Source organism: Plectropomus leopardus, chromosome 1 (genome assembly GCF_026936395.1).
Source record: "Plectropomus leopardus strain MGB_pleo_1.0 chromosome 1, ASM2693639v1, whole genome shotgun sequence".
NCBI classification, from domain to species: Eukaryota; Metazoa; Chordata; class Actinopteri; order Perciformes; family Serranidae; genus Plectropomus; species Plectropomus leopardus.
In genome coordinates this window covers 29,125,376-29,138,611 of record NC_142176.1, presented here as the reverse complement: position 1 = coordinate 29,138,611, position 13,236 = coordinate 29,125,376, and the positions used below count along the sequence as shown (strand labels likewise).

The window sequence follows — 13,236 nt, the reverse complement described above, 5'->3', positions numbered from 1 at the left end:
TTTAGGACATTGAATTTTTTGAAGACGTCTCTTGTATTTTACGATGTTTCTTGTAATTTTTTTGTATTTTATTTTAGCACATTTCTCAGTTTTTGGGGGAATTTTGGGGATTTTAGGACACTGAATTTTTCAAAGGTGTTTGTTGTATTTTACGATGTTTCTTGTTTTGTTTTTTTTGTATTTTGTTTTAGCACATTTCTCAGTTTTTTTGGGGGCCATTTTTCAGATTTGACGATGTTTCTAGTATTTCAGGACGTTACAAGAATTTAGAAATAAGCTTTTTTTTCAGATTTTAGGGCATTTTTTGGATGTTAGGACATTTCTATAATTTCAGGACATAAGGGGCTGAGCTACAACCTCTGTCCATGGGATGTGGAGGATGCTCCTATGTATACGAAAGGTACAAAAACATGTTTCAGTTTGAATCACTATTTTTTATTGTGAATTAGAAAAAGGTTGGGGCCCAGATTTGGCCCGCAGGGAGGAAGTTGAGTTTGACTGCTGTAGGAGTTAGCTCACTGCAGAAGATGGCAGTAATTCAGCACCACAGAGGTCCGCTGCCGTAAAACCTCACAGAAGAAGAAGCGGAAGGAGGAGGAGGAGGCTTCTCTCAGAGCCAGCTGCCTTCACGATGAAATAAACATGACGATGTTGACAACTACGATTTTCTAAGTGCATCTGCACTAACAGTACGCCACTGTATACAACGAGGGACGCTGGATATTGCGTTTAACTAATTTTGTGACAAGCTGTAAGTGACGATTTAATGCGAGCTTGTTTACCAGTGATTAACAGAAGCTAGCTACGTAGCTAATGTCAGCTAACAAATAAGCTAGTATTAGCTAACGTTAGCCAGGTAAATAGCTAATATTGGGGGCGTGAATTTAACTTTATCTCTACCGCTACTAAGGTATTAATGTGAAGGTTAGCCAGTTAAATCGCTGATTAAATGTTTTCATTTTGTTTGGCTGATTTAACCTTTTACATTTGACCAAAGACAGCCCAACTCGAGAAATTTGTACCCTTTACAAACTGCAATGAGCTAGCGTGAAGTTAGCCTTGCTTAGGGAGAAGCTACGTAAGCTAACATATCCGCTGGCTAGCTAACGTGAATCTTCTAACTAATTAGAAAACAAACAAGAATATCTTGTACGTGTGTTTCCAACTGCCTGTTTCAAAACATTACTAAATAATGGGCGACGTGTTGACGCGCATTAGCAACGATCCCGTGCGAACACTTTTGAATGTATTTAACAAAGCTAATGTTTACGCAACTTTTGGCTAACGTTAGGTAACTCGCGTCTACCCTCACAGGTTTTTTCTTCCCAGATCAATTCTTGGATCGGGGCGAACACAATTTTCCCCAAATTGAGGACTGGACCGTAAACACTGCAATGCCTCTGCTGTTTTTGGAGAGGTTTCCATGGCCCAGCCTGCAGACCTACACAGCGCTGAGTGTGGCTTTGCTTGCTGGCAGCATCTTTAGTGCCTACACCACTGTGACGGATCCGGGTTTTGGGGTCTTGGAAACTGATGAAACACCAGCCCCCCCTGAAGTGGATCTTGAACATCTGAACAATGATATTAGCAACACAGAATTGGCAACCACTGTCCTGTGGTATCTTGTCACTGACAGCCTCTTTGTATGGGTGAGTGTCGTCCAGGTTTGGACTTTGCATTGCTTATTAAGATGATGAAACAAAAACTGATTGTCACTTTATCTTCTGTGCTCCTGTAGGTTTTGGTCAACACATTCTGCTGCTCTTTGATGTTAATTGCTAAAATGATTCAGTATGTGGTGTTTGGCCCATTGAGGGTCAGTGAGAAGCAGGTGAGTCTGTGTTTAGATCAGTATTAAATAAGTCATGCCGCAGCTTTCATGCCTGGGGTAATAAGCAGCTCTACTTGAGCGTAGATCTCTCAGAAAAAAATGCACCTCATTTGCTTTGTGTTTATTCCTCAGCACCTGAAAGACAAGTTCTGGAACTTTATCTTCTACAAGTTCATTTTCATCTTTGGAGTGTTAAACGTACAGACAGTGGAGGAGGTGGTCATGTGGTGTTTGTGGTTCTCCGCTCTGGTCTTTCTCCACCTCATGGTGCAGCTCTGCAAAGACAGATTTGAATATGTAAGTATGCTATTCTCTCTCTTTTCTTCGTTACTCATTCCTGTGCCCCCAACCATGGTTTGTGACCGTCCTGCATGGTAATCCAGGGAAGGACAATAAAACATTAAAAAAAATGACATTGTGAATCTGTTATCATTACAAATACACTCTATTCACAATTGTCCAATCTAATTCAACTGAGGATAGCTACGACAACTACTGATAGTAAACTATATGCTCAACCGGCCAGTCAGCTTTGACCCAATATGTAAGGCTTATCAGCACAAACATATCAGAAATAAGCCAACACTTGATATTTTTTGGATGGGCCACAAAATATATATATATTTTTCATACTTGCTGGGTAATTTTATCGCAAGCTTATGAGACTATTATAAAAATCTTTCCCTTCTGATTTTAAAGCAAACACATCTGAAGAAGATTTGTCTTAGTGAAGGCCACTGTTGTCACAGGTACCTGGAGGTTGTTTTTTTTGTTTGTATTGCTACAGAGCTCATGTTTGTTCGGACAAGACACAACATTCCTACAGAAATAAGCAGGTCTTTGAGAGGATGCACCCTCCCAGTATTTGTTTGTGGTGCTAAACCAAAGTTCATATAGTTCCAATATTGAACACCCAAAGGTAAAAAAGCAGGGCACACATAGATCTTTAGGACAAAGTTGACTTATCTCAAGTTCACCAATTTATTCTGGCCACAATTTATTCTTCTGTTAGAAATGTCAGCTAGAAACAGTGCACAAATTGTAAAATGACACATTACCATTGTTGCACACAGGTATCAGCAGGCATTGGGAATAGCTAGACAACAGCTTGGGTCCATGTTCACTTCCTGTCTGCTGATGTCATTCCAAAACACTGCAAAATATTCCAACAGGAAATACAAAGAAACCCTTATAGAATGGCTTTGTTGTCGAGTTTGAAATGTTTTATAGGAATCTGCACAGTTAACACAAAAAACTTTAGAGCTCATTCACAAAAGTATGTGTGTGTGTGAGAGATTTTATATGATATAATTGATAAGCCTGCATGTTCCTGTATGAACCTGTTTTCCTGTTTATGCTACACAGTAAACCCGATAGACATACTTCCATTTTATATGGCTGTCGTGTTACTCATAAGGACAGTGAGTGAGTGTGAGGTAGCCAGACAGAAGACTGCCATTTGAAGACACCTGCATGCATTTCCAAACTTAATAGAGAGGTCTTTTTAAAAGGTGTCCTGAGTGTCCCCCATGAGTCTGAGAGTAACTTGCCCTTCTCAACTCTGGATCTATTAATAGTTTCTTGTACTGGCATGTGAGGCTGCTGATTGACATGTCCCTGTATCAGATTGTGCTCTGCATGTTGGGGAAAACAAAATATCAGGTTTAACTGGCCTCCTTTCCTTACAAGTAATGACATTGACAGTGGGCATTAAGTTGATATGTTGCCTGTGATCAAGTGCTGAGTGGCTTAGTGTACCAGAGAGTAATTTCTGCCTGCTGAGCTGTAAAAATGTATCAGTTTTGTATGTGCACATGTTGTGTGTGACTGTCAACTAGTTTTATTTTTTGTGTCACAGCTTTAGCTGTATATCTGAAGTTGTGGCATGTTCATTTTAGGTTGAGGTTTGTCAGGAGTGTTAGCCCAGCTGTCTTCCTTCCTGTTTCCCTGTTCTGTGGTTTGAACTTTGGGGTGAAGATGGCGCATGTAGGGTTAACTGCTAAAGATGATGGGTATATCATGTTGTCGATGTGCAGGGGAAACCTTGTGGCATTACAGCTTTACAAAATTGATGGGACCTGTTTTATTTCTCAGCTCAGCTTTTTTAATGATTGCAATGAGGTCCTGAATTGTATTCCTTTCACTGTCGACAATGTCATCTTTCAGTTTAAAGTCTTAGAATATGTTTTGCAAAATACATATGTTTGGGGAGGTCGTGTGTGAGGAGTCTATTGATTTAAATAGGTTGTATTTATTTTGAAGGGAAAAGTTCACGTTTCCTCTCAGCCAATACAGTAGAAATGTCGTTTGAGTGTTGCACTGAGCACAATATAAAAACATGTCATGCATGTGTGTGAGCAGGCTTAGAAAAAATATATGGTCTATGGTGGCTGATTAAATTATTTTGATTTAGGAATATTCCCCTTTCAGATGTATTGTTCTATTATTGAGCTGTTTCCCATCAACAGCTGTCAATTTAATGAACACAAGCAGGTTTTGTATTGTTTGATGATTATATGTATTCTTTAAATGCCAGAATAATCTGTACTCGTATGAGATTGTGAGCATTTAAACAAAACACATAGTCTGAATCCTTCCTGTTGCTGCTGATCCTTAAGAAGCCTTAAAAGGCATTGAATTAACAAATCTAACAAATAGGGCCTTAATTTGTATTACAGTGTCTTAAATCAATCTTTCAGAAGTCTTGAAAAGGCTCAGAAACAGGAAAGTAGCATTTTCTGATTTTTCTGGTGTTGCATTGTAAAATTTCAAAATAACTGATAACACCGACCGGCACTGATATATAAGATTTGCTGAATTCCCCTTGCATGAATGTCACCAAAAAAGTCATGTTCTAAGAATGTTTTGTTTGTTTTTGTTTTGGTTATTGTAAAATTATATTCTCAGTGGCATTAAATAGTCTTGAATATAAATTGCTTTAGGCTGTAGGAATCTTGGCCGAGTGAAGTCTACTTTGAATTCGTAACTTTATTTGCATAGCACCGCTATCAAATAAAATGTCTACGAGGGCTGAACAGACCCACATGAACTTCCCAAACCATCACAAGATATCTCAATAGACAAGAAAAAGCTCCCCAGTAACCCTAGGGCATAACGAAAGGGAACATCTCTAAGAGAGACACAGTCCACTCATAATTCACATTTTCTTCCCTGCAGCTGTCTTTCTCGCCCTCCACGCCCATGAACAGCCATGTTCGAGTGATTTGTCTGCTGGTCTCCCTGCTGCTGGACTGCTGTGGTCTGGCTGTGGTCTGTGGTTTGCTGGGAGCTTCCCATGGCATGCACACACTCTCCTTTATGGCAGCAGAGGTGAGAACCTTGAGCCACATCTTTCTAAAAAATGGGGGCCATATGTTGACAAAGGAATGATGATTATGGACTCTTTCTATCATTGAGGCTTTTGGTTAGGCCCTTATATTTCTTAAAGATTCATCCGTTTATTTGATTTGTATGTCTTAAATGGGGCGGGATAAAACTGTCATGTGTTTCATGTGCCATATCAAAAAAAAATAAACTAAAAGGCCTCTTTATGGCAGACAGTTGGACATCAAAGCCGGAAAAGCACAATCAATAACAACTGTGCTTTTTTGCTCTGACAAGTCAAAATGTCCACTGCAGAAAAAGGCTTATTTATTAGGTACATAAGTCTCCCTCAGGGGATGTATTTCTAAAGAGAGGTTTAGGCTAATAAACACAAACTGTCACTGGGCCATTTTTAGCACAAAACACTTCTCATTTGCCTCAGACAGTTTTTTTGTCACAACTGAAATGTCAGATCTCGGATTGTACTGTATGGACTACAAGAATTACATCACATTCATATCTGTGTCTTTTCTTCTTCAGTGCCTGCTAGTGACTGTACGCACTGGGCATGTCATCATGCGGTAAGTCCACTTAAATCCTCCTGGTGCAGATGACATAGCCTGTGCAGATTTAGAGTCAGGAGCTAATGTTAGTTACACCATTTGTTTTTCTCTGGCTCTGTTACACAGTGTGAAAGGCTTTTTTGTCCCCAAGAGAGTGGTCAGGATTATACTAGCAGCAGAAACAACTCTAATCAGCCAAAGCACTCATATACTCAAAGATATCAGTCTAACATTGGAAAGTGTAAACTGTTGTCAGGTACATTGCTGTGGCCTGGTACAAAGCAAAAACAATTAACTTTATTAAAAAAGGTTGTCTGTTCTTTCATTTGTTTGTGTTTAATTTGTGATGCTGCTCACAGTAGATTAGGAGTTTATCAACATTGGACTACTTCCACTTCTTTTTTCAACCAAGCATATTGCATTAAAGACCCCCTCTAGTAATATTGCATATTTGAACCTTGTTAAAATGTCCATAGGGTGTTTTTTTCTATACTATCTGCAAAATAAGCAATCAACACCATGGCTGAGCATTTCTCCCTTGGAACTACAGTGTACTAATGACAGTCATAAGGACGCAGATTCAGACTTAATGGGTTTGTTACGTCACAACACTAAGAAACCAATCCGTCATGTTGCGGGCTGCAGCTTTTCACAGCACTGGTGAAACGAAGGGTATCAGGAGAAGTCAGGAGTTGCTACATATCTGTATTTTGCAAATTAAGTCGCACTTTTGCTTCAACTTGTCAGAGCTTGCAGTGAGGAACAAGGTTTATTTAGACAAAAACATGTATACACAACAACTTTCATATAGTGTGGTTAAACAGTGATCCTGTTCTGAAACTATTGTGCTAAACCATACTCATACACAATGCACAAAGCCCCATAGTACACTTGAAAATACTAAAGCGTGCCTAGAGCTAGATCAAATAAGCTTGGGTATCACGTAAAGGCAAGCGGCTGCAGGGTGGCACTTCTTTGCTACTCATAAATCTGTGCATACTAAACGAGGCAAAGCTGAAGAGTTACATCTAAGCCATAAAGCATGAAGGCATGAGTTTTTAAGGATTAAAGAATGCTCAGACAGGGAGTTTAGAGCTATTATACACAGGAATATTATACACTCTTTCACTCTAATTTTCTCTTTTTCTTCTCTGACCTAATTTGTCAATGTTTTGCCTCTGGTGGCAACACTACCTTTTTTATGTACTGTAATGCTTTCACACCATCTTGTTTTCATGCATTATGGATTTCCAATCTCCATCTAAGATAAGGACTGAGTCATCCACCACACTGCCTAAAAATCAGCTGTGTTTCATGGCCTGATGGAGTTGTACATGTCCCCTCAGATACTCTATTCATCTGTGGGATCTGAACCATCCAGGGACCTGGGAGAGTAAGGGGACATATGTCTACTACACAGACTTCATCATGGAGCTGGCTATGCTCTTCCTGGACCTCATGCACCATATCCATATGCTGGTAAGACACAGAGGGAACAGATGTCGGCATATAGTGATATGGAAATGCCCCCGTGTATTTTTCCTTCTCTCCTGATCTTTAATCAATTTGTCAATTTGTCTCTCATTAGCTTTTTGGAAACATATGGCTGTCTATGGCCAGCTTGGTTATCTTCATGCAGCTGCGATATCTTTTCCATGAGGTCCAGCGTCGTGTCCGCCGACACAAGAATTACCTTCGTGTCATCAACAACATGGAGGCCAGGTGATGATATGTATTCATTTAATTGTTTATCTCTTTTTGACGTATACTTTTGTGGTTCTTTGTTTGTTTAATTAAAGCATTTCTAATGGATCCATTTATCATTACTTGTTTCATCTTTATTTGTATGTACTCTGGACTTGGTGTGCAGATTTGCAGTTGCTACTGCAGAGGAGCTGGCTGCTAATGATGATGATTGTGCCATCTGCTGGGACACCATGTTGACAGCACGCAAACTACCCTGTGGCCATCTCTTCCACAAGTAAAGTGTTTTTTCTAATCAGATATCCCTCCATGGACAATATTTAGCAGTCCATTGTTATATTGTTACCACCGACCTGTGGCTCCATAGCCTAGAAAAAGTTTCTTGCAGAATAAAGATGGTTTAAGGAGAAACTGTAAGAATACTAAGCAACCAGATGTAACATACCAGCCTGGAATGTAGTATCCTTGATTTGGCTACTTCCCAAAGTCTTGCACACAAAGATCCTGATGTTTAGCTACAGAAGACTAATGTCGAGTTTTTTATACTGAGAAATTCTGTAAGAACATTTGTAAGTTGAGTGCGTATGTTTCGCAGCTCTTGTTTGCGCTCATGGCTCGAGCAGGACACCTCGTGTCCAACATGTCGGACATCGCTGAACATTAACGGAGATGGCGGCCAGGCGAGGAGCCCGCCGCAGGGCGGGGGTTTGGAAGACAATATTGGCCCCGTAGGAGCTGCTCCAGATGCCAGACCACATATCAACCAACACAATCACTTCTTCCACTTTGATGGTAAGTTGGTCAGACACAAATTCATCCAAGGATGATTTTGGTTTTGGAGATTCTCTTTCAATATCTCAGTATCACCTGATGTTATGTCGGCATAACATCTTGGTCTTGAGTGATTGGTTACGAAAAAGCTAATCCCCCTCCTCTTCATAAATCGGTTAGATTTATGTCAGACTGAGGAAGTAAACAGTATGTAACAAGTTAACAATCTTGTCTGCAGGCAAGAATGACCTCACTTCAGATAGGCTGGGTGTTACAATGACTTTTAAAACCCATACATTCTCTTTCAGGATCTCGCATTGCCAGTTGGTTGCCCAGTTTCTCAGTGGAAGTAATGCACACCACCAATATCTTGGGCATTGCTCAGGCCAACAACTCCCAGCTTCTGGCTATGGTGAGTTCATGTTCACAGTTAGTAGAAATTATTTTGAATTTCATAAACGATGATACAGCTAACAATTTGAGGTCAGGTATTGATTTTTTTTCCCCAGACCGCTGTCGAAAGTTTATGTTAACGCAAATGCGTTTTGATATAGTGATAACATCTTTATTTAACCAACAGATTTAACATGAACTGTTCGAAAATATGTTAAAACCCAAAAGATTTTGTGTATTTTCAACAGTTTTTTTCATGTAAATCATTAAAACTGTATGCTAAGTTTTTTACATAAAGTATTTTGTCTTACGTTTTAGTTAAATCTAGTTTTGTATGTTCACCTGTTATGTTCGGGTCTTCCAGCAATAATCTTCCTTTTTATTATTTCTCTATCGCTCTATCTCTCCGTTTTGATGAACCCTCTGGTCACCAGGCCCATCAGGTTCAGGAGATGTTCCCTCAGGTGCCCTCCTACCTGGTGATGCAGGATCTGCAGTTGACCCGCTCTGTGGAAGTCACCACCGACAACATCCTGGAGGGACGCATCCAGGTGCCTTTTCCAACACAGGTCAGTCACCATGGGGTGAAATGTTAATAGCAGCTTATTTTTTTACATAATGTCATTGTTCTAATAACACAGTGGTCTCCTGGTTCCTCCCTGTCAGTCCTTCTTGCCTCTGCTTCTTGTTGATTACATTCCTGTGGTTTACTTAAAAGGCAGAATGCAACAGTCTGTGACATACTTTGTCTGTGTTCTTTCGTCAGGCCATAGAGCGTGCTCCTGCACAGGTGAACACTGTGTCAGATGAGCAGGACGGTTCCAGTGGAGCAGCTGAGCAGAGCCTCAGTGAGTCAGACAACATGGAAGTCAGAGGAGGTCGCTTCTCTAAGTCGGCCGAGGAGAGGCAGAAGATGTTAAAGCAAAGGAAAGAAGAGATGCTTCAACAGGCACGCAGGTTGGTACACTGCAGGTTTTTGACCTCAAAAAATTAGAGATGTACTGTTTTGTCGTCCTGATCCTGATCTGAGTCATTTAATATTGAGTATCTGCCGATACCGAGTCCTGATCCGATATATTTGTTTTCTTAGATTATACAGCTGCACAGTGCAAATTTTAAGCAGGCTTCTTAAAAGTTATTAAAAATTTCTGCATCCAAGCTGTTTCTTGATACTTGTTATTTTTTAGCCTATTATTATTTATATATTTTACAAAATAAAGTATAAAAAAAGACAAACTCTTCCTATTAATCTTGTCGGCCTCGCTGACTTGATGAAACGTCTCTGTGCTTTTAAGAATCCAGCTATTGTTGCTGCGATGCAGCCTGTGTCTCAATAACCTGAATGATCTGAATTCTGCTGTTTGTTTTTGTCGACTGCACATCTTTTTGGCTGAATACACTTTATTAATAAATAAGCTGTGTTGGCTTTTGGCTCGCAGAGCTCACATACGAGTGGTGAGTGAGGTTGTAGTGAACTCAGCACGGCTGTCTGTGTTTCCTCTGAGCTTTTGCAACAGCAAAAGGCCAAATGTGAGACTCTCAAAACAAAGGTAAAAAATGTAAATAAACATTCTCAGAGTGCGTTTTTGTTGATGGTGTGTGGTGTTTCGCTGCTGGTGAGTCTCAGTCGCTGCTCAGGCGCTGCCCTTTAGTTCAGCAGAGAAGAGAGACAGACAGCTGAGTGGAGGAGTGTTAATGGCGGCGCTCCTCGTTGATCTGCATGAAAGTGAAAAGCTGTCTGTGTGACAGCTGACATAAAACAAAGGATCGGATGCTCTGTAAGCTAAATATTCCCGATCAGTCAAAAAATGCATTGATTGGCCCCCAATTCGATGTTTGACATTTGATCGGGACATCCCTACGTATACGTGGTACCAACATGTTTTATATTCAAAAACAAAATAAAAACACAAAGTTTCTGAGGTCGGGTGTGCGACCACACTAGATTTTGCTTTGTCGCTCAGATGTACAATAAGTGTTTTGTGAAAATAGATCCTTGTGAGACAAGTTTGTCTCGGTCTGTAAACTAAGGCAGGACAAAATACAATGAAAGGGCTTCTTTACTCAGCTACCAGACTAGCTGAAAAGCACAGTTGCGTTCTTGGTTGCCTTTTGCACATTACCTTGCATTTTCTGTTCCCATGATCATATGTTGTTCATTAATTCTCTGTAGGAGATATCTGAATAAGAGTCCAGAGGAGCAAGATGAGGATTTGCCTGGACTGGAGGAGGACACTGTTCCAGAAATGCATATGACTGTGATGAGACGTAGAACCATGGCGGCAGCTGCAGAGAGACGCATGCAAAATCAACAAGACCCTGCGCCCTGATATACAGGTTGGCGTCAGCAGAAGATTCGACCACATCATCATCCCAAGAGGCACAGAAAGAGCCATTTCAAACCTCCCCTATTTGGTGTACATTCAGTGGTCACCACCGATTCTAACGATAATTAAAAAGCATTTCAAACATGGCCTTTGGACTGTTTTGGGCTGCCTAAACAAGGTGGGACTAATGTGAATGGCCTCTGCATCACTGATTCCAGAGTATTTGGAGCATTATATAAATTGATTGGTGCAAGGTTGCATTGCCCTTTATTCACGTGCCACACATTGCAACCACCAGCTTCAGTAGGAACTCACTTTCTGCCATGATTGGGACTGGCTGACAAAAACGAGCATGCTTTGCGTTCAGAAGAGTCTTTTTGGAGAAGGGTTTGGACATGTCTTTGCTAGATAAAAGCTATTTGGGTCTTTTATGCGTTTTCCTTTTATCAGACTTTATTTTCGCTTGTTCTGCTCATGGTGGAAAGCTACGTATTCTGAATGGAGAAACTCATCTGATGTAGTTGTGTGTAATTATTTTATGAGTTTCAACTGTGAACTAAGTGTAGGCAAAATAACAACATGTTTTTATGTCTTACCTTGGAGTAAGAGAATGTCACTTTAGTATTGTTCAGCCTTTTTCTGTCAAATATGAATGTTCCTATCAAAAGTAATGCTGCAAACAAAGTGTTTTTGACCCACATGGGTTATTCTGTATTTAGTGTGTAATGTCACCCATTGCAGACAGGTTTGTTATTTAACAAGGAGGAGTGCATGTACATCTTAGTTTTTCTAATACCATTCCCTTGAGAAGCATAGGCAACAAAGGGGATGTGTTACATTTTGTACAAGTACAATGGGCATCATCCTCCGGTCTTTCTTAAATTCTCCTCTGATAATGAGCAGTTCTCTCTGAATAAGAAAATATTATTTTCTACTGAATATATCAATGGTGTCTATGGTTATCTGTGTCCATCATGTTGAAATTTAGGATATGTAGAAGTTGTTAAGTCTGCGACAGCCGTACTTTCTGCACTGTCTTGTGGATGTTTTGCCACTCGGCTTCGGCAGTAAAAATGAGCAGCAACAAAACACTCTTAAGACTTAACAAATCCAGCTGCCTTTTGACTGAACACTTCTAGATATTAAATGACACAAAGAATCTTTCAGAACACATTTACAGGGTGTTTTATTTGTGCGACCTTTGTCTGCTCACATTGAGGAGTGCTAATTTTAAAAAATCAGAATTGTGAGGAACATAATCATCCTCTACTCAAAGATCTGATTTCAATAATGTTTAACATGGACTGGGCTTTTGAAACACTCTCCACATTGTCAAATTTCACTGAGTAGTAGCTGGTTGAGACATATCAATGGACACAAAGATGAAGACTGTGTGTATTATAGGTGTTTGATTTCTTGTTATTAAAATGCAAGAACAGTTTTGGGTGAGATGCATGAGTCTAGACTAAAGTGCTTTTGTTTCCTTCCACTTTATCCCAAAGAGCAGCCCACAAACTTCCACTAAAAGCTGGAGTGTTGTGATCTTCATTTTGTGTTTATTTTAGGGCTCAAACTCTGTTCTTGAGGTGTTGTACAACGATACATTATAGGATTTAGTTTTCAGATTTAAATTAGTCAAAATGTAAAAATGAGATGACAGTTTTCACTTTCAGTTTTTTTTTCCATTCAGTTATTTAACAGCTCTTAATTTCCATGATATATTTTCCTAATCATGGGTTATCTTTCATAACCATTACTTATTTAATCAGAAGTGAAATGCTGTTTTGGACTGAGCTTTCCTGTATTTTTGTGCCTACATCAAGAATGGTTCAGTTATGGATAATTTCTGTAAATCTAGTTTTTGTAAAATATGTTAATACAAAAGACTCAATAAACAGAGCTTCTACAGCTTTTTAACAAAACATCGTCACTTGATCCTTTTTCTTGAGCCAATCTCTGACCCCCCCCACCCTCTATTAACCCTTTGAAACCTGGAGCGGCATCATTTTTTCTTCCAGACGGCTTCCACGAGTATTTACAGCTTTGAATTCTGAGCAAATTGGTATTATTTCTTTCAAAAATATGAAAATAGGCCCAGACTCCTCTCTCTCTCTCACTGACAGCTATGTGAACAGTGCCAAGAAGCTGTTTGAACCTGGGCTTAAACCATGCTATAACCATATCTCACTTTCACTCTTACACTAATTAACAGATTCTTAACAGCTGTGGAGCAGAGTGATACATGCAGAGTTAAAACTGTTGTATTATGCTAAATATTACAAGATTTGGAAAAGTATTGTTAAAAAAAAGCAAGGGGAAAAAG

The 13,236-nt window shown here is 39.7% G+C and overlaps 1 protein-coding gene across 1 annotated transcript; it reads left to right on the top strand.

Moving 5' to 3' along the window:
- Positions 1–556: 556 nt before the first annotated feature.
- Positions 557–12,835, top strand: LOC121960035 (E3 ubiquitin-protein ligase AMFR-like). The gene is made up of 14 exons (XM_042509663.2): positions 557–751; positions 1,315–1,649; positions 1,739–1,831; positions 1,964–2,128; positions 5,009–5,161; positions 5,696–5,736; positions 7,065–7,197; positions 7,307–7,440; positions 7,589–7,699; positions 8,018–8,214; positions 8,502–8,605; positions 9,021–9,155; positions 9,353–9,543; positions 10,760–12,835. The coding sequence occupies exons 2-14, from the start codon at positions 1,395–1,397 to the stop codon at positions 10,914–10,916; spliced, it is 1,869 nt and encodes a 622-aa protein (XP_042365597.1). The 5' UTR covers positions 557–751; positions 1,315–1,394; the 3' UTR covers positions 10,917–12,835.
- Positions 12,836–13,236: the final 401 nt, after the last annotated feature.